Below are 22,726 nucleotides of genomic sequence, written 5' to 3' on the forward strand. Positions count from 1 at the left end.
CGTTAAAGAGCAATTTCCTCAATCTCAGATTCTTTGCATGTTCCTAAGTATCTCACAGGGACATAGAAATGGAAATGAGAATGAGTCCAGGAGTGCAGAAAGCTTTTAATCCTACACAAACACAAACCAGTCCCTTCTGTTAGCAGTCACCACTCTTTAATATAGAGCACTGTGAGAGAGGAAAGCTTACAGTGTAAATTACACTGGAAGTCTCTTTTTTGCATCACCTTCCACTTGTAGAGACACCAGTATTCTTAAATTTCACAGACAACATTGTCTGAGGTTAGCAAAGTAAGAGCCAGCCTTTCCAAAATAAAGTACAAATCAAATGCTTACCGATGGTGGCAGGTTTCCTGCGCATGGAAGCTCTGATAATGTCTGCTCCATGGATCTTATCCCTGTGCCTCTTTGACTTGGCCTCATAAAACCACTGCCCACTCATATTCTTTAGCTGAACATGGTCTTTGACTTTTTCTGGTAAATGCCTGAGGAAGAGAAAAGTTAATAAATGAGATATAAACATACTTCACATACCTACCTATGTGAACAGAAAAAAAGAGTCAGACTTTTTTGGTTGCTTGTTTTTTCTTTTGGGGAGCAGGGGGGTGGATTTTTTTGGTTGACTTTTTTTTAACACTGTCTCCACATGCTATTTCCATCTTCTCACCTGTTACATTCCTTATTTAGTTATGATGAGCTGGAAAGGGAAGAGCCTCAGCCTTATTTCTTCAACCTATGCTCTCAGGGTAACTAAAAAAAAAAATTACCAGCCTTGCTATGATAAACATTCAAGGACTAGAGAAGTCTCCAGTAACTGCAGATCTTGACTTCCTGCCTTCAAAGGCCAGTTTTCCAAGATTAAAACTGTGATAAGCTAGTAGAATAGCATAAAAAGTCTCTAGCAAAATCAAGAGCATGGCTATTTTGGGGCTCAGAGATGCTTCTTCAGGGTTTCTTTTGGCACTGCTTTTACATACACATTACAAATGTGTACTGGAAGCATGGTGCCATTTTTTTCCATAAATTACACAGAAATCCTTATATGAATACAATGAGTTACAAAGACAAACATAATCACATGGAAGAAACAAAAAAATAAGTTTGTGCCATTTATTTTATTAATCTGCATGTATCCATCATGCTAACTGCAGCCATTTTAAAAACTGGGAGACAAATTTTTAAGAATTTGTTTTCCAGCTTCAGGGTTTTCTGGGTCTTGTGAGGTGGGCTTTAACAAAATAAGTAATTGCTGTGGTCAATTTCAGAGGCTGTTTTTTTTTTTTCCTTGTTAGGCATGTAACAGGCATATGCTTACATATGGCCTGGAGACTAACCTGCAGATCAGGAAAGTTACCACACAGATTTAGAGAGCACTTAAAAAAAAAAGTCAAGTCACGCTTCATCTTCCTTCTCATTTATGTCCTTTCCTTCAGCAAAACAAGCTAATAACAGAACCCAAGGGAGAAATCAAGATCCATTTAGTGAGACTTGAAGGCTAAGCATAATCCACATTGCTATGGAATGGTGCTATCTCTCACAGGCCTGATGGATGGGTTGGGAGGGACCTTTAAAGATCTAAACATCTACCCCAACCCTAAGGAAGTTCACCAGAGTATGACATTTCTCATGGGTTTAGGGGACAGATCTTCTGGTACAATCAATTAACTCTGATGACAGGTATTTTATTATAGGCTGCAGATTTGACTGTCACAACAGTCATTGACATCAACAGACATTGATAGTCATTGACAGCAGAGGAAGGACACTAGGTCAGTCCCAACCCTCACACAAAGACAGACCATTTTCATCTGCCAATCAACTTCTCTTCATCTTTGTACAGCCAGATAAGAAAAAAACCTTAACTGAATGCATCAGAGATATTAGAATTTCAGTACTTAAAACTTCATTTTGAAAGTACTGTCAAAAATCAGTCCCTCCTAGGGGTGCCTCAAATCTACTACATGCAGTTTACACTGCCAGATGTTGAGGTCACCACTGGCATTTTTAATTCCAAGATTCAACAGTGCCTAGTATTACATGGTCATTTAAAATTTCTGCCTCCCTATGTGCTTCTCTAAGGGCCAAAATATGTACCTTTCCTAAGCAGGTGTTCTAAGTTGAAGCAGGAACATAGCAGTAGCTTCCCTTTGTTCTCCAGCAAATACATTACTCAGTTTATAAATGCAGCCAGCAGGAAGAATGGAAATGTAGAACACAGAAATTTTTTACACAGGTGACTGCTTCTCCCTTTCACCTTCTTTCACACGTGTTATTTGTCTTCTCAGAAGTGATGCCCCTTAGGGCTAGGGACTGCCTTTTCAGCTGTTTGTACAGCCTGCAGGGCAGCAGAGCTCTGACCGCAGCAAGTGCTCTGGGACAGTATGACAACATATGCCGAGGGAGGTTCTCTAGCAGGCTGTACTGAGTCACAGTACAAGTATTCAATGTCCTCACCCTGTTTGACTCAATCCTTTAACCCCAGATACTGCTCACCCCTCTCCCCTTGCTATTCAGGCACTGAAACTGGGGTGTGGTTGGAAACCTTTACAAGTCAGCTCAGAGCAGAAGCAGCTCAGCTGAGCTATGGAAAGGGACGGGATCCCAGACCCCTCAGCTGTTCCAGCCTGCTTACCTGCCTGCAGGACCCTCAGACCAGTTAACATAACCAGACAGAGACAGAGATGGGGATATGCCATAGCTCTAGACTCAATAAATGTCACCTGGCCAATGCAGCTCTCATTTTGTTTGGGAGTGAAAGTCAAGCACTCTGCTCCTACTTCTGCTTGCTGCTTATGGGAGTTAATGTACCTTAATTCCACCAGCTCAACAGGCTTTCTAGACTTTGAGAACTAAAAATGAATTATGCTTGCTAACAAAGGTATAAATGTGCTCTCAATTTACATGGAAGTTCCCTTACAAATGACCTGCCTGCCTGATATGGTTTGTATGGTAAGAACTGACAGATGCTCACAGCACCTGATTTGCAACAGACTTTTACTATCTCACCTAAGCTTGGCTTACCTTTTCAAGAGAGGTGTTTAGCCTGTCAGTCCCATTTTTTTTGAGGAAATCAGAACAACCTAAGTATTAAAGCTATTTCCAGGCATTCTCCAGCCACAAAACAAGAAACATTTTTTTTAAATTTTCCATTATCAGAAAGACAATTAGTTCTAGGTTTTGACAACAAAAAAGTTTTTAAGCCTCCTGCATTCACCAATACATCATAGACTCATAATGCCTGTGGCCATTTTTGCAACAAATGGGAAGTTTTACAAAAGATTTACAAATCTTGAATTCCCAAGATTTGCTAGGAGGAGGTCTTAGCAGTAACATCAAACTGCTTGTACCATGTTGGCCTGTTTGACTGCTAGGAATTAGACACAGACTGTGGTTTACCTTGAAAGGAACTGTGGAGAATCAGACTGCAGCCATGGTTTCCACAGCTATGTCAGTCTCCCAGCAAACCACAACAGGACTAGAAGCCAGCAACCAATTCTGTGCCATCTCCCCAGTTAACAAAGAGGCTGACGAAGTTGCCTTTAAATGTTTCTCCTGGTGATCAAAGAGCTAGTAAAAATCCAGATCAAGAATCAGATTGCAGGCTCAGTTGCCAATTTGCAATTAGGAGAAAATGCAGCAAGAGCTTTATGTATGATACAAGTATGTATTTTGGAGTCCCTCTGTGCTCTGTTAAAATGCCAGTAAACTTATACTGCAGTTTTTCAAAGGGGATCAGGCTAAAGCTGTAATGAAGCTGGTGCCCATTTCTCCAATAGGAACTTTAAACTCAAGAAAGTCAGGGTACATAGTTAAAAGGAAATTTAAAAGAGGATTTTGGACTGAATAACATGGAGTTCCCATTATTTAATATGATGTTTCCACTATTCCAAGGTGAAATGTTTTATGGCAAGATGGAAAATTTGTCTTCTCCCCTAGGGCAGTAAGTACATGCAGATTGCACTGAACAGAATACAAACCAACTGTCCACCAGTCTGCAGGCAAACAGAAAATCTATGCATGGATTAATTGGGTTATTCCTCTCCATGTCTGGAACATCTGATAATAGGCCAGATCATATGGTATCACTGTAAGACAAGAAATCTGCTCTGATACAATCAGTCCCTGTCAGCCTTCTTATCACCAAATCCAGAATGGTTTATCCTATGCTTTGTAGGCTACTGTAACAGGTCATTGCATGAGCAAAGAGGTAACAACTCATCCCTGTTTTTGAAAAAAAGAGTATCTAGCAATACATATCTGTATCTAAAACTTGATCCACACCTCCTCAGTTGTCTCAATTCCCTCTTCTGCACCTGCCTTATTCACAGCCTACATTACAAATCACTACACAATTTTCAAGATGTGACTACTGACACCTTAATACATTATTTGATTGCCTTATACCCCAGTTGACTGCTTCAGCTGAGCTTTTCAGACAGGACAATCTGTGTGGTGCCAGCATACTCTGGGACTCCTCATGACGAATGAAGGAGTATTTAGATCAAGGTCTGTGTTTGCCTCAAAGACAGACATTACTGTCCCACACACCCTAATCTGAACATATGGAAAAAGCACCCTAGAATACAACAGCAAAATAAAGCCTTTAAAAATCCTGATATTACCACACCTTATCTACAAATTAACTTCCGAAACCTCCCTTCTGCAAATGGAATACCAAGTAAGTGGAGAAGTTGAAAGAGAATTTTGATGAATTTTATCAACTCTATTTGCTGCCAACATAACAACAAATCACAAACTAACAAAAAGACAAATGATTTAGGTTCTGGGTCACTTTCTGAACACAGAGAAGACAAACTTTTTGTGGTATCACTTATGCAAGAACACGAGTAAAATTGTATTAGACTAGGCATTATGAGCCAGACTTGTGGATTAGGTTCCTTTTTCTTCTTTGAGAGTAGGAAACAAATACAAAAAGTTTACAGGACAAAGCAGTAATTGTTAAACATTGCACGAGCATGCCTCTTTAGTCTGCAAATATCTATATAAGGTATAGGAAGAAAGTCTGTTCAGACATTTGTTTGAGAGCTACACCCAAAATATTTGCAGTGGGCAATCAGAATTGCAAGTAAGCTATCTTTTGCATGGCAGTTACACACGATTTTATAAAAACCCTAAAACCCAAAAAAGCCCATCAGTTACTATTTAATTGGTTTAAACAACAGAGTAATATCATTTCAAACTGTTTGAGGGCTATATTAGAAAAAAAAGCAGACCTATGGAATTATGCAACCTTTCCCCATCCCTGTCATCACAATTTCTCATAAGCAACACTTCTTCTTTCTTTTGGGGTCTCTTTAGACAACAAGATTTCTGAGAGTTAGAAGTAGCTGGATACATACAAAAACAAGCCAATTCTGTTTGTAGTAATGCATATTCTTCCATTTTATGCTTGCTCAGAAGTCTGTGTATGATAAGTCTACTATCAATACCCTGCCTTGAAAAGTAACTGCAAAGGATATCTGTTAGAACTAGTCAGTCAAAATAATATATTTACAATAGGCTTTCAGCAGGCACACACTCCCAGCAGAATCAGACCCCTGAAGCTTTCTCTATTTTTGCAATGCCACACCGATTAATGTATCAAAGGGGTTTGGCACACAGCAGTCCCCATCCACCACACAAGCAACTCCACATTAGAACTTTATCCCCTATCATTAACCTCCTTCAGTTTACACAAGGAGCAAACAATCCCAAGCACAGCCCAAAGGAGCACTGCTAGGAGATTCTGCTGGGAAGGGCTGATGGCCACAGCAGGGAACCCTGTCACAAAGGTGACCACAACATCTTTCTGCCTTAGACACGCTGGTGCCGAGGACCAACTACTCAAACCACAGAAGAGTCACACAACCACACTCCACAACTTCAGATCAGACAGAGACATTTCTGCTCACATTGCTGTCTCCAGAAAGGGCTCAAAGTTAAGTTAATTCTCAACTATGCATCTGTAAATGGAGTTAGGGGTTATGTTGAAGCTACTGCCAGGACATTCAGTTGTGTACGTAGCCCACTCATTTGTTCAATGATGGAGCAGGGCATATCAGAGATTCCTGGACAGGAATGATGATAAAACCAAAATAATTAAGTTAGTAATACGCTGATAAACAGCTTCTAGTCTTGATAAACTGTCACCTGACTCTTGTTTTATGCCTTTGCCTTATCCCCAGCAACACTGCCATTGAGTGACCTGCTGCAGCTCCTAGTGTAAGGAAAGAAAGAGAGGCATCTTCTTACACTGGGAATAAAAAAAGCATAGTGTCTTTTGCTTTCTGTGCATCACACCCTCTTGTCATCTGATATTTCTTCTTCACCCCTTTGCCAATGAGAGCATCAATATCCTCTTTCCTTTGAGACAAACCCCAGCAGAGCTGAAGGAAGAAGCAGGTATGCTGTTCCCAAAGCACTGCTGTACCTAAAACTAATCATGTTGATTCAAACCAACATAAAAGGAGCCACAAGATGGGGAAACGCCTATTACAGCCCTTAACAAACCAAGAATTAAAGCAGACTGCCTTAAGAAGGCTGCATGGGCCAGTCTAATCAGAGCAGTTTTATTAGATTAGAAGTACTAGGAACTGTTAGCAGGGAAGAGACTCTATCAGGTGATTTGTAAAATTCCACTAGGAAGTGGCTCAAAGAGGATTTTGTCATGTTACCAATTCACCCACAGTCCAAGAACAGGGCACAGATTATAAGAACACCCTTCAAACCAGAGAACTTTTTCTGGAGAGGAAAAAACATCACATTGAAAGACTTCCATTATACACACATATAAATAACATGTTGTCTGATGTTTGTATGATGACAGTTGATTCCAGCTCTTAGAGTCTTCCAGCTGTGCAAGGCTATAGAAGCCAAACTAAAATACTGTATCTCCTTGGCTGGAGATATAATTCAAGTAGTGTTTTAATATATATAAGATATGAAAAGCAAACTTCATGTGCCACAATTAGGCAGAAAAATCCATTTCATATGTAAGATTCCAGGTTCTCAGAAGTTGCAATATTTAGAAACCAGAAGAGACTTTTTATTGTAGCAGCAAACGTGCTGATTACAGGCTGCTACAACCTGCATTTTCCACCACACCCTCTTGAACTAGAATTTTAAATGGCAAAAGTAAAGCTACAGGGACAAAAATACTTGCTGACAGTCCTTTCAAACCACTACTGAGAATGGCTTTTTTGAATTTCTGTTCCAAGAAGGGTTCCTTTCTCTAGATGTTGTTTTCAAACTCTCATCTACAATTACTTACCCGGAATCCTTTCAGACCTGGCACTGATACAACATTCCATGACTAAAAACAGTGGCTTTCTACCTTCAGTAACTAAAATGCTTATTCTGTTACAAAAAAGGTCAGTTTACTGCTTTTTGAAGCAGAAGACAAAACTGTGTGGTGAAAATATTTACTTAGGTTGCATTAAGATGGGGGCAGGAACTTGGAACAGCGCCTGTAATGATTTTACCTTCAGCAAAGCAAATGCTTTGAGAGGAAAAGTCTTTTTAACAAGGAGAAGCTACTGGTCTACACTTTATTGCTCTTAAAAGAAGCAAGTGGAATAACTCAGCAAAATGCTGACCACTTGCTGATCAAAGAACCCCAGGGCTGCACAAGCATACTCAGCAAAAGGAATGCTGCTCTTAGGGCAAGAGTCTGGCTGCCTTTTCCTTTGCAGGATCTAGGGTATGCCTACATCAAGGACATTTATCAAAAAAAAAAAAAAAAAAAAAAAAAAAAAAATAAAAAAAAAAATCTTTCTCAGTAGCATAGAAGCACCAGAGATACATCATCGTTGGAAGAGTTTCAAATAATTTAAATTGGAAATACATTACTTCATGAGGAACATCACAACAAGAAGGAATCTTAGAGAAGATTACCAAATCAGCGAGAGAAAATCCTTCCTTCACTGAGGCCTGTAAAAATTTGTCTCTGTTATAGCACTTGGAGTTTTCAGCACCTCAGGCTCCATTTTTCATTATCTGTCCACATATTGTTTTGTGTACCTTGTAATTCATAATTTTCTTCACACTGGAAAAAAACCCTAATGCCTACCAAAATCCTCATTCTTGAGCAGGCACTATCTATGTCAGCTGAAGCAACTATTTGACTGCTATTTATACCTGTGTAGATAGACAGCTTTCTCAGAGCATCTGAGAAATACCACTTTCCATGCATGCCTTTCTAGTCATAGCAGTTGCCCTAACAGTAGCTCCAGTAAAACCTCCCAGCACATAAACCACTCCAGAATAACAACACATTGCTCCATCTGTGACACCACAAAGAAATTAAGGAACAATTTTCTGCTTTATCTGTGGATTGCAAGGACTTTTCTTGGCAGTGGGGCATGGTGTTGGTACTTCTTCTGGACTGCAGCTCAAATGTATTGCAGTTTCACATATTTTAGGCACAACTTCAGCATTCAGACATATTTGCTGACTGCAACCGTATTTTGGTTTGTTGGGGCTGCTTGCGCTCCTTTTGAGCCAAGTCCCTCATTTACTATGCATTAGTCTAGTCTGCAGTGGTTTTGACACTTGCAAACTGAATCCTCTTCTGAGGAAACCAAGGCAGATGTGTATCCAGGCAGATGTGTACAGGGTGCTCTTGGTCCCATAGGGAATTGCAAGGGTCTAAAATAATTTTGGCCAGTAATGAATCATTCGTGTGGTAGAGGTATTTAATTCAGAGACTGTGGTAAATCTAGTCCAGAGTCAAAAAATCTCCAAACCACATATACTGAGGAATATGGGGGCCTCTGCAACAACTATTTTAATCTGCTCCTGAGCTACACAGTTCAGGAATTGTGCAAGTTTTCCCAGGACAAGGAGGTTGCTAGATCCCTTACCTGACTCTCTCTTCTTCGGTTCTTTTAAGCTCTGCATCCCGTTGCAGCACCTTCATTATTGCCTCTTGTTCCTCCTCTGTTAGGAAGCTTAGGTCAATCATCTTGTTCTGTGTGTAGGGCTGGTAAAGTGTCTGGGAAAATCTTGTAGCCTGCTTTAAAGTTCTAGAAGTCTTTTTCAGCAGGCACTGACAAACCTGGACCGGGTTACAGTCAGTGGTTTAAAGAGTCACAAAGGTTGCTTTCTTGCATGTTTCCCTAGATGAGAGACTTCTGGGAAAGTGTTGCATTCCTGCTTGCCATCCTTATAATGTCTTCTCAGTTTGTCCTCTCAGCTCTGCTTCCTGGATTAACAGTTCATTGACCCAGCATATCCAGCATTTGAGAACAAACAAAACATTCCCTAAAAAAAGAGACAAGGAAGAACAAGTTGCAATATCAGGGATCAGGGAAGTACAATATGTATGCATTTTTAATTAAAAGAAACAAGTTTTTCAGTGTGATTAAATGACTTTATGAAGTTCAAATGGTCACTTCAAGTCAAACCTGTTTTACAGGCCTCTTGAACAAGGTGGCCATGAAAATATATTCCTCCCCAATACAACAACTCACACCCTAAAACATAGAAATGAGTGTCATACAATTGGTACATTTGTATTATACAAGTATATTTTAAATCAGCCTTACAGTTAGCAGAACAATTTGAAGGAAAGGGGAGATTACCACCCCATCAAAATAAGAGCACTTATCACAATGATTTAAAGGAAGAAAAAAAAAAAAAAAGGCCAAATCACTGTCCTACAGACCATATGGAATAAATGTGAAATAATTTATACATAATCATATTGAGTATGTGTAATTACAAGTCATGTGGTAACATGAACCTCACTGCTTTATACAAGCCAAACTGCATTTACAAGTAGCAATTTGAAACACTGTTTTGTCTCTGTTTCATAGGCCATGATTTCAGAGGACTATCCACTTAGAGATAATTCCAGCTATCAAAGACAAAAACCTCTTCTTCAAAAAGAAACCTTAAGGGAATAGAGAGTGGCATGAGGAGGAGTTAGTTGTGTCTGTGGTAGGGTATCTTAGTGCCTCTGGATTACAGAGATGTGGATGTCAAAGCCTGATTAAAAAGAAATAAATAGCTCAAATGTAATGCTCAGAAGCATGCCTAGTGCCAAGGCTGGTGAGAAACAGAAGAGAAGCATATGCTTTCCCTGGACATGTCTCTGTACTAGGCAGCTCCATCACAGCCCTTCAGGGTTGTGGGCATCTTCCTTTGGCCCTCACAGACTGGCACTGTCATGTGGCTGACAGGATGCTGGCCTCATATCAATCTACTGAGCACTACAATCACGCAAGGAGTCACTGCATTTGCTCACCTGGCCATAAGAGTGCAACCAGGCCATTAAAACAAGATATTTGCACTGGCAGGACTCAAAGGGAATCTTCATAGCATGTCTTTTAGATTTGGTAGGGAGCTGTAGCCACTTTACTGATTATTGCCCCCAACAACTCCAATATCCAACCACCTTCTACATGTTTTTGTTTGGCTAACATATTTTCTCTGTGATTTTCATTGTAATTTTGTTGCATGAGGTTGATACAACAGCATCTCAAACAACCTGCCATCTGTAACTTCATTTGCATTTAGAAAATAATGGGTTTATAATTAGGCAAAAGTGAAAAGTGCTTATTATAGAACTACCAACAAAGATAACAATCCTAAATTTTTTGAGTATCTACAACGGTACTCCTTTAGCTTAGGAACAGGAATGGATATTGGTTTTTACTGTCATGTGAAAACTTTCTATACCATCTGACACAGCAAGCAGCATCCACACTGCTATACCAAAGCCCTGGACACTAGTTGGAATGGCAAGTACCCAGACAACAGGCACAGAAGCTCATGTTGCAACTACAAACCCTGGAGAGTTGTGAACTGGAATAATCAAACATTTTGCTTTGTTTCTTGCCCAAGATCAGTCAAGTCTGGAAAAAAGCTGTTGCACAGGATAATATCTTACCATGTCTTTGGTTTTTTTTTGTTTAAAGAAGAATGGGGGAAGGTGTGTTACATTGCCTTATTATCTGAATTTTAAAATCTAAAGGAAAGAGTTAGACAGCATTTACAAAACCACCTGCAGACTTCACTGATGCCTCTCAGCACTCAAATAAATGAAATCCAAACAGGCTGTGAGAGCTTACAGCAAGCAGCACTGCTACTAAACTTCCCAGATACCATCATTCTGTAGAGCAGTTTCTTCAAGCTAGAGTTGCATCCCCATTTTGTTTTCAATCAGAGGCAAGATACCAAGATCCCACCCAGCCTGGCAGGCTCTTCACCCATGATTCCACAGCTCTTCATAAAGAAGAAAACCTCTTTCTATGTGTGTGGTGCATGGCCAATCTCATGAGATTGTCTGATACAAGTTACAAGCAAGGTTGGCTTTCTGCAAAAGATTATTAGCACTGATTCCAAACACAGATGGCAAAAACTGCTAGCTTAGAGAACCTGTTATGAAACTTAATTTAAAAATAAAAAGTGAAAAAAAATAAAATCAGTGTCTTCCCTCTGTTCAATTCACACTCTAGCATCACCCCAGCCTCAATTATTTTGATTTATTTTGACATTTTCTTCCTCTTAAGAACCCCTATACATGCCAGGGAGAACTTTGAGGTTTAAACAGTTTGTTCAGGGCCACTGCAAGCTCAATGGCAAGGGTTTTTTTGTCAAAACAGTTTTCAGACCTTTCAAATAAGACTGAAAGATCCTTACCAAACTGATTAAATCATGAAAATTGATATCACATCGACTGACTTCCAAAGTAGGGTTTTCATGTGCCATATACTAACATTTGTGAGTCATGGCACATTTACACAATTTTTTTCTTAAACATTAAATTCAGGTAAAACCACATAAAAAAAAAAATAAATCTTCCTTTTAATGAAAGACTCCCAGTAATAAACAGAAATCTGAAATTATGTTTCATCCAACTCATGCATGAAAGCTTCTATGTTTTGGCAAAAAAAAAGATACAGAAAGGCAACTCAAAATATAATTTGCCCACACACACTCTTAAGCTGCTCTTGGTTTCCAAGTGGTTTAGGCCAGGCACACATCCAAAAATTTTATCTTGTAAAATTTCTCAGAACCTCTCAGGCATCTGTATACCTCAAATGCTTTAAGTCAGAATTTCCATTTTTCTAAAACAGGAACCACAAAAGAAAGACAACTTTGTCTACAAACTCATTAACCCTACAGAGGTCTCTGCTTACCCTCTTACACTTACACTGCTTTTCCCCAAACACAAAAGGAGAATGTTAATTTGAATAATCTATTCCAAACATTATGGGCTATTAAATTAAGAGGTACTACAATAATAGTTTAGGTTTCCAAGTTTGTGCTCAATGTATACCTATGGGATGCAACGAGGGAGGCAAGGAGAATCCTGGAGTACTTTGCCATGGCTGGCACTGATTTCTGATTTCTGATTCTGAAAGAATCAACAGAAATCAGAAAACAAACAGCAAAACCCTAGAGTCAGCTGTTCCATTCAAGATCCAAACAAGATCTCTGTTTGCATGCAGAAAACTTATAACGTCCTAAACTTATATTGCAAAACTACTTTTCAAGTGCTCCTTGTAAAGTAGACCCTAAGCTGCTAAAGCTTTGATCCAGAGAATGTGTTGTGCAGCCAACGCCTTCTAACAAGAGGAAGAAGGTGACAGCCAACCCTACAGTTCTGGCTGGTTCACACCACTCTTTATGCCAACTCCTTCAGCTGAACAACAACCCTACAGGCCTGGCTGATCAGCGACTGCTATCTGCACACATCTTCATCCCAGAAAGCATTCATTTACAAGTAACCTACTGGCTCATAAAAATAAGAGGGTTTGGATTTATGCACTTGAAAGCTACACACTTTTCTAACTATATTTCTCCACTCTAGAACATACCAGCACTAGTAACTAGGATGAGTTGGAAGTCCACACATAAGGCAACAGGAAGCTGAGGAAGACAGATAAATGCAATTGTGCACTACAACAATTTGCATGCACAGAGGAACTCATTCTCAAAAGTAACCAAGTTTGGCCTACACCCATGTTCAGGAAATAATAAACCTTTATTTTGAAGCAGAGAAGCCAATAAGAATACTAAGAACAATAAAAGCCTTGGAGAACTGGCCCCTACGGCCCTGGGAAGTTACATTGGGCAGTTAAGGCACCTCTGACTGCGAGCCCCACAAGCTACAGCTTTGCAACAACAAACAAATCAGTCTCCTGAATAAATTTAATTCTCCAGTGATATTTAAGCAGCACTGTCACAGGTAACTCAGCACCAACCTAGGCTTAGAGATAATTTTTCTGTAAATACATGAGGCAAATCCCAAGAAGGCAGAACAGCTAATTAAGCTAAACACCAGTATTAGTGCAAGCACAAATGGTCATGAACATATTTGCTCAGAAGATCAGAGGATTATGGAATTTAGTTTGAGCAGTGGAGAAAGGAAAGCTATTAACTTTGAAGAGGGACTTAAGTCACAATTCACAGGAGTTTTAAAAGCTGCTGCCTGCAATGATCAGGACAAGAATTTAAAACAAGCACGAGAAGGCTTGTTGTCATTTTTATTCCTGAAGGGGCAGAAAGGAAAAGATCACCCAGTAAGATATGCATATCTGCAGCCAATCCAGCTGCTCCTACAAGAGGTGCTATCAGAATATTTTCAAAATTATAATAGCAGAGTATACACAGCATATCATATTTCCAACAGTCCCAGAAATGAATTTAGAGAAGAGTGTTTGCTAACATGTATGTTTAGCCAGTGGGAGGTAGGGAAGTTCTTATCTAGCTTGTTGTGAAGAGTGCTGGTAGAACAAGGACTTTTGCAGAAGTGAGGGATTTAAGAGTCATTTCAGTGTTGCCTTATTAAATATAGCAGTGCTTCATTTTATTGCAATAATAAATCTGTTTGTGCAGTATTCCTTACAACATGGTTAAGGGAAAGAATAGGACCAGATAACTGTTCCAAACAGCCAAAAATGGGAAGATATTAAAAGTTACACACAAGCTTTGCTCAACAGCATCAAAATAATCCTTGATGATTTTAATCTGTAAAATAGTTGCAGTCTCAAGACACTTTCACTAGCAGCCTCATATAGTGATGTTCAACCAGCTGAAAGAGGAAGAAGTTCAGCTGGAGTAAGAGAAGCACTTCAGAAAATTCTCATTTTCTCCCAGAACATCTGATTTCTTGGTCCGCATGACTCTGCCTGTGGTTTAATTTTATTCTTATTTGCTAAGACATTAAGACCTTCATCACTTTGAAGACTAAAAAAGGCAATTTACTCTGAAGAAGAGTTAGTATCAAAGAGGATAAAAGTTAACAACTTAATATTGGACTAGAAAAAAATAATTTGCTTTGGTCGTGGCCTAATCCCTCTAATCACACATGGCAGCTTGCCACTTCTTTTACAGGGCTTGGATATTGGCAGCACTGCCCAAGAATGTCAATCTCTATACCTGTTATGGTGCAAAATCATTAGACCAGAAGTATTAAGAGGATGTGGTCTCTGGAGAAAGGGGCTCATAAATTCAAGAGAAGCCTCAGGAAAACACACCTAAACATTCCTTCTCCCTTTGACCACTGTCAGACTAACTGCAGATGTCATGCCATTTATTTCACACTGCAGTAAGTATAAATCTACTAAAAATATATAATTTGAAGAATCTTCAAAATTGCAGAAATTCCACCAATTTATTGATACTAACATCAGCATATTTTCAAATCTAGTTATATTTCGTTGCACATTGTACCTTTTGTACTTGGCTGTGGTTTAATCCCAGTAAGGCACATTCCTTGAATTAGTAACAGTTCATTTGAAAGAACTTCATTCTTCTAGCTAATTCTTTTCATCAAGAATTACAAAACAAAGAATATCTTCTCAGCATAATGGACTTGAAATATAATAATGAAGGTGACTCAGTCCTGTAGATCTCTGAAGGCAGAGCACTGTCAGTTGTATAACAATTATTCTCATCTCCATTTAGACAGCAGAAGTGTGATGCTCACAGGACTCAAGCTCCCATTGCCACTTTCTCATTCTTCATGTCAACATTGGCATTAAACTCACACAGGGTCCAGTCGGAAGGACTGTTTCTATATCTTATTTGAAAATAGATTTAAGCAAAATACTAAACCTTTAGAGAGATCAGAAGCAAATCAATTATGTGGTGGGAAGCATGTCATGATCCTACATGTCTGATACATTTCTGTATTTAATGGCTAGCTATTTCTGAATGTTTTCCCAACATAAATACAAGACAGTTCCAAATTCTAGCAAGGAAGCTACACAAGAAACAGCCAAAACATTGTCCCACCTCTCCCTTCCAAAAAAGATCCCAGCAACAAGCAACCCTGAAACTCAAAATGCAACTGATTAATTTCTTAAGAAGGTTTTGTTAAGAAGCCATGACCTTCCTTTCATTTTACAGGAAAGAAGTGCTTACCCTCTTCTTCTGGAGACTTGCCATCTTAAACATACAGATTCAGCATGGAAAGTAACATTGAGAACAGGACAACAAACCTCCATTCCATTCCCACAAACTGTTATTACAGAATGGAAAACACACCTGCTATTTCTTCTGCTTATACTATCTCATAAAGGACATTCATCTATAACCAGGAGATGCCAAAGCCCTTTCCTTTTCCTCCATTGCCCCATTCTTAAAAATATATATATATATATAGATATATATATATATATATATATATATATATAGATATATATATATATATATATATGAAATTATGTATGCGAGTTTCGGATTTAGCACTACCTGGATTAGGCTAATGAACACTGCACTGACTCAAGTAAAATAAAAACATCTATTATTACTAGGAATTCCTTAACAAAAAAAGAGTTATCAAAAAGGCTAAAGTAGAGGCCTTGACAAGATTAGATACTGGAGATGTTAGGGGAGCTATCTGACCTCTAGCCTCCTTCCTTGCTTTCCAGAAAACATTAGCTACATTTTAGCTAGGATTCTGTTTTATTGTAGGAATTGTACTATTGGAGAATGGAAATGTGCAAAACAGTGTGACTAATTAACAAGTATTTCCTATCAGTGGCTACTGGGAAGTGACACACTTCCTGCACTTTGTCAAGATATTATGTCTTGTGTGAAAACAAACTGAGCTGCAGTTTACAGTCACTGGGTAGTTCTGACTCTTTGCTAGTGCAAAGTGCTAATCCAACCAAAGGGCTTATTAAGGGGCTAGCAGCACTGATGAGAAGAAATCTATATTAAAAAGAGAAGACAAGGATTTGCATCCAAATACTTAGAGTGGTGCTAAATTGACCTGACAGTAAGACAATTTGTAGAGCAGATCCAGTCCTAAACACCAACTGGAAGACTGGAGCATACAGTTTCTGAAGAAATCTTTTCAAAGTTTTATTTCAAAGTCAATGGACATGATTTCTCAGATGATTTTTATCTCATGGAAATCCATGAGTTAGGATCTGTTGCATCTCTGTGACTTTAAGAATCCTACTCTTACTCCTCATTTGAGTTGAGGTGATGAGGTAGTTGAGCGAGGACAGCCACCATCACTGACAGACTGATTTTCCTCCACAATTTTGTAAAACTGGGGTTTCCCCTTCCATATATCACTTGGATCTTCTCTAAAGCACTGTCAACAGCCAACTGCACAGGTCACTGTTAGTAGCACATTGCCTCTCCAGGAGGGTGCACAATACACCTTTGTGGTACACATTAAGCATAAAATTGCCTAGTCAAGACAGCAACATTTTACAGCATCTTTGCTTTCCCTGACAGAGGCCACTGATCTCAGCTTCCCCAGAGCACCTTTGCGTGCGGGCCAACAGAAATTTGGGATCACACAGTACATTGCAAAAGGCACTGCATAATTCTCAGATAACCAACTGCATAAGTAAGTACCTGTGGGAATCAAAAGAATCCATAACTCACCTGAACCACTCTAATTTGACACTGCAACCTCCCTGCTTTTCAGCTACCAGACTTCTTCTTGTAACTACAGCTCTGCTTGATTGATTACTACTGTGGACAAACAGCCAGCAAACACAACAAGCCCTTTGTCTGTCCTTTCTCACAGGATGACTGACTAACCACTCACCTTAAACACTCACTCCTGCAAGTTTTGAAGGTTAGAATTACCTACCTAATAGATTACATAATCTCAAGGATACTAAGAAAGTTTGTGTCAATTAATCAAGTCCTTGCTATCATAACTAAAGCACACGCCTTCTTGAAAACAGGGCCTCACACAATTGCCAGCACAAATCAGGTGCTAGAGGAAAGAAAATATCCTGTAGGAGTCCCGCAGTCACAGAAACAAAAAAGTAAGCCAAAGAACAAGTTGCAAAAAAAAGCACTATGGCAAAGTTCCCAAGTAAGTTAAAATCAAAATGGTTTAAAAAGTTAGTATTCAAAAGGGTTAAAAAAGGTTAGCATGCAGTTTGCACATAGCTCAGTCACAATCAGGTCTTGTCTCAGTCATAAAAATTTACTTTAACTTTGCAATGAAGTTTTTATTTCAGGGTTATTGGGGTTTTGTTTACTTATTTTGTTGTTGTTATCTCTTTTTTTAATAGATACATTTTAACAAGCTCACAATAGCTCCATATTGAAAGGAAAATAATTGTCCTCCCAAGCATAATGTTTTAACAGATAGCTATATATCATGAAAATTTTGTCTTCTATTGGGGTCCTTCTGGCTAAGATGAAACCAGCCAGCAGCAATGTTAGTCCTCCTTAATACTGATATTAAATTGCAAGAATAGCAGGAAGTCTATCAGTCATGAAAACTTCACTCACGAGATTGTTTGCACGGCTGGGCTGGGCTGTATCATGCAAAATTGTCTTCTCCCTGACTGGTACCAGTTTCCCTGAACACTTATGGCCAAATGCAAGCAGAGGACTCTGACACTGAAAAAAGGTGTGCTATGGTGCAAGGCAGATAAAAGGCCATGGCAAGAGCTGAACCAAACTGCTACTCATGGGAAGCATGAAGCAGGGAACTGTTTCTGGAGCAGCCTTCAGTTGATGAGGTGAAGTGTCAATGAACACTTTTTAACCCTTCTGAAAAGGATTTGCTCTACAAATGCTGCTGAATAGCACAGGAATAGAAAAGAAGGAGCAAAAGACTGTGACAGGAATTGTTTCTCATGCACAGGCAGCTAAATCTGGAGTTTAGAGGTTGTGAGGCTGGGCTTTAGAGTATCAGGCCTGTCCCTGAATAGGTATTTAGCCTTGCAGGAGTGGCTCATTCTTTAAGAACATAGTTATGCAAGGTGTTAGCTCACTTGCCCAATAGCTATAGCTACATACCCAGGAAGCAGCCAAATCCAGAGCCCCCCGTGACCACTTAACCCAATCTTCAAATGCACATCCCTTTGTTCACCAAAATACACGATAATTTCTGAAGGGTTTGCTTGGTTGTCTCTTGACCCCTCCTAGGCCTGAACTACCAAGGATTAAACCTCACAGGCAGAAACAAGAAGCCAGGTACACTTTCTCTCAGTCAGGCCACTGTAAAAAAAACTCTCTTAACTTCCCTCCTCACCCAGATATACCAGCATTCCCAGCTATAGACAAGTCCAGTTCTAATAGAGCAGAGGGAACAGGAGAGTAACCTTAGGGTATTCATTTTTAATCCAAGTCTCTTAAGCTCCAGAGAAGTAATGTAATCATTATTAAGCAAGGTAAAATTAATGACATTTACACTAACATAAATTATCCCAGGATTAAAAAACAAGTTATGTGGGCAGGACCAGAATAGAAGGTTAATAGCCTGCTACTTCTGCTTGTTTGACAGATTTCTGCCTAGGACTTAGATAAATACCTTTTGCTTATAGTTCTTCAAGTGCAATTACAGAGGGTTTTTGGACCTCACCCTTAATTTTTCACAACAGATGATCTATTTTTAAATCCTATGTTTAAATCACATTAACCATTTAAATTCATTAGAGAAGAAAAGCATGGTGGCAGATCTTAACATCAACAAGATAATGGTGTAGAAACCATTTCTAACCCAGGGATTCTCAAATACACTGATCTAGTTCTGGAGCTCTAGCTACACGCTGAGATCCCATAGTCTGACTGTAGTCCAAACAGCCTGTACAGAGCTAAATCTTTCTCAGTTTACCAGTCAGCCAGAATCAGACCCTGGGCAGGAAACTTCATACAGAATTTACCAATATTGTTTGATGCTTTTGTAGAACAAAAACATTTTGCAGTGAATCGAGGATATTGTTCTGCTAATTACTCCACAGGTAAATGTCCCCTTTCTTCTTACCTTTCTATTTATACTCAGACACATTTAGAGAGAGATGAAATGCAAAATTTCCCTGACAGGGACAGAGAAATAGAAAAAGTATTTTTAGAAGATTTATACTGCAGAGAAAAAGGAACACACCAAGATGTAAGAGGAACAAAATATGGGATCACAGCATGGTTTGGGCTGGAAGAGACCTTAAATACCATTCAGATCCAGCCCCCCTGTCATGGACAGTGACACCTTCCACTAGTCCAATTTATTCAGAGCTACATCCAGCCAGGCCTAGAATGCTTTCAGGAATGGGGAGACCCCAGCCTCTCTGGGCAACAAATTTTTAAGTTGCTCATTAATTTAATGTGTAGGCATGGGAAATTGAGTGGATTTTAAGTCAAAAATAGTCTGGCATTATCATGCATAAAAGGAGCTACAAAATAAAGAAGGGGAAGAAGTATTCTTTTCCTCCTCTTCATATGTACATTACATCTCTTCCCTTTGCCCCTCTTGATGCAATAAGCAGAGTCAAATTACATATAGCAAGGAAACCTTATAACATGAAGTAAGAATCTAGTATAGCCAGTTGCTGCACACTGATGAATTGGAATGACTCCCTACCACGTGAATGAATCATGAATAAGTCTGCAGAAATCAGCTGTCACTCTCAAGTTATGCCCAAATAAGTTAAAAAACTGGAGACTGCTGGTACAGAAAATGCAATATCACTGGTTTGACAGTGATGCTGCAAATACACATTTTGGCATAAGTGCTTTGGAATTAGAAGATCAAACAATGGAGCCTCCTTAAACCGACTTCTGATCAACCAAAATAAACTGCCTTTAAATGCAACAGGTGATGGACTTCAAGCACCAGAAGGGTACCTACTGCTTAGCAGTCATCCATTAGTCAGCCATCCCAAGTGAAAAGCACTTTCTCTGCAGAGAAAAAAATTCTTTACTATGGTTTAAAGAGTTTTACTCTTTAAAGAGTTTGATTCTATTCAAACTTTACTCCTGAATAAAGAGTGGCTTCCAAAGGATAGGAGCATCACTTTTAATTAAAGAAAAAGAAAATTAAACACTTTTTCCTGCTCAGAGACTACAAATTACCTTTATATTTCCTTGAAAATAATGTTTTGTTATTAGATTATTGATTTAAGTTGGTTTCATCCCTTTCTGTCATGAGCACAGGAAACAATACAGAGTAGAAAAGTAGTAATTTCTTTAACTTCAGCCAACAGCTTTCCTGGTTAAACCTTTTTTCCAGATGCAGCTATCAAAGATATTCTCCACGTACTAAACTGAAGCAGTATTTTCACTTGGGAACCTGGCAAGCATCTCCTGCAGAATAACAGGAGTTTACTCCAGGGAATACCTGCACATGGTCCCTATCCAGCAGAAACAGAGCACTCCTGGAGTGCTATCCAGTGTTCTAAAGCACTGGCTCTTAAGGGAAATTACAAATTCATTTTTCTGACATTTTTGGGGGCAAAGGAATGTTCACTCTGGCCTCTATCAGAATTGGAGAACAAGAACATGAAAAGCTATTTCACAGAATTTTAAAAGTCTGACAGTGAAACTGATAATACATTCTTTTGGGATGCAAGAAATGCTGGAATTAAATTTGTTTAACAAGAGGCAGGTCCAATGAAAGCTTCAAGAAATTAAAAAATGTGCCTTACAACCAAAGCAGAGAAGGGCTGCACACATAAGGTAGAAGCAGACTAAGATGATATTTCCTTGCCTTAGACCTAAACACACTTAGGTACGGTAATTGTAGCAGTATATAATCATTTTGTAACACAGCAACAGTATTAGTAGTATTTTATAACTTAGTATACACGAATAACACACAACTGCAAATGAACAGAGACTTGCAGTATACTTGCCCAAATAGGGCACAGGAAAGCACATGCAAGTAGCAAAATCTGCAAGATAAGAACAAAGAATGTAGAATGGTCAGGAAATATATCAGATAAAACTAAAATAAGATTGCAGAACAAAGGGGAGATATGTCTGATGGAGCCAGAATAACTGCAAAACAAATAAGAAAGATGCCTAGCAACACTATGGTAGGCTTATTTGCTCAAATATGAACTCCATCATCTGAGATCACCCCCTTTTCTTCCAGGGAGGAAGCAAGGTGAACAATACATTAACAATTAGAAAAGAAGGATGATCATGAATGAAAATCACAAAAATTCTCACTTCGATTCCAGCTCCTCTTGCCAAGGAGCTCTCAAGCACTTTACTGTGACTCCTGCAACTGAAACAAGCCATCAAGTATAGTCACCAGTGCTAAATATAGGGCACCAGCTCCAGGGTATTGTATAGTCCAGGTTTACTATTACTACATAATATATATGACTGTTAAGAACTGTTTGGGAAAGAGATAATAGCAACTAATGGTAACTAAGAACTAATGACTGGAAAGCTGTATTGTTGCTGTACACGAGTTTAATAAAGTGCTTTGTTTTATTAGTCTTTTAAACAATCCATCACTGATATCTTCAATTTGTGTGTAAACACACAAATATTTTGGTGCAACACTTTGATCGGTTCTTTTAGCTAGTAAAATCAAGTTTCTTCTCACAACATCCTGTTAAGCTTATGTTGTGAATGAGTGTGGGGGAACGCATCACCAAAAAAAGTTCTAAATCCCTTCCCCTTGCACTTCGTCAGAAAGTTCAAAAATACTTGTCACTTAGCAGTCCGTCCCCAGATTTAAGTGATCTTCATCCTAGCAATCTTCTAAGCAGATTCTTCTACTCATACAGGAAAGACACAACTGGCTGCGTTAGACTTCAGGGCCAGGTCCAATCCTGCAAGTCATTTCAGAGACAGCGCGGATGGTGCGACTAATTCACTGTTTTGAGATTAAAAGTGTTTACTATTTACGCAAAGGTTATTAACATCTCTCAGCTGAGATCTAAGCACCTCATTTAAATAAGGAGAGTCCTCGCATTCCAGCAGACTGCAGGAGCTCTGCGCAGGGAAGTTCTGACAGCTACCCGGCTCTCACCCGGACAGAAGCAGCAGCAGCGGGGATGTCCCGGCGCTCGGCTCCCCGGGCACGGGGCTCTCGAGAGCGCTTCTGAGGAAAGGCACTGACAGGCGCCCCTTCCCTGCGGCCTCAACAGCTGGGGCCGGGCTCACACCTGTGAGCGCCGCGCCGTCCTCAGGTGAACGGGCTCTGCCAGCCGACGGCGGCCAAACCCTGCGGAGCAGCCCGGGGGGTGAAGGCTGGCAGCCGGGCCCCTCAGCGGCCAGCGGGCTCGCTCTCACGCTGCCCCAGCACGGCGGGCGCGGGAGGTTCCTACGCCCCTTTTTGACTCCAAGTCACTGCATTAACAAGACACCCCCCTCCCTTCCCCTCCCCTCCCCAGAGCCCTTTCTAGGTGAGCCTCACCTCTCCTTCCGTTCCCTCCGCGGCTCCCCCTTCCTTCCCTCCGGCCAGGGACAATGCCGGCTCCTCGGTCCCGGCGGACAGCCGCTGTCCCGCGCCGCCGCCCCGCTTGTCTGAGGGCAGGGAGGCGGCGGCGCGGGG

At 39.9% G+C, this 22,726-nt stretch overlaps 1 protein-coding gene across 5 annotated transcripts in view; it reads right to left on the reverse strand.

The window, feature by feature from the left end:
* Positions 1-22,726, reverse strand: part of SYTL2 (synaptotagmin like 2) — a 53,176-nt gene extending 30,450 nt beyond the window's left edge. For 3 of the 5 annotated variants that reach the window (XM_015641822.3, XM_015641832.3, XM_015641812.3), the window contains exons 1-3: positions 22,589-22,723; positions 8,862-9,261; positions 337-485 (exon numbers count right to left, since the gene is read on the reverse strand). In XM_015641822.3, coding sequence (XP_015497308.1) covers positions 337-485; positions 8,862-8,962 — 250 coding nt within the window. In that variant the 5' untranslated portion in view covers positions 8,963-9,261; positions 22,589-22,723. Of the gene's footprint in view, positions 1-336; positions 486-8,861; positions 9,262-22,588 lie in introns of all 5 variants that reach the window. The other 2 variants (XM_033516428.1, XM_015641840.3) reach the window with 2 other exon arrangements.

This window comes from Parus major, chromosome 1 (assembly GCF_001522545.3).
Source record: "Parus major isolate Abel chromosome 1, Parus_major1.1, whole genome shotgun sequence".
NCBI classification, from domain to species: domain Eukaryota; kingdom Metazoa; phylum Chordata; class Aves; order Passeriformes; family Paridae; genus Parus; species Parus major.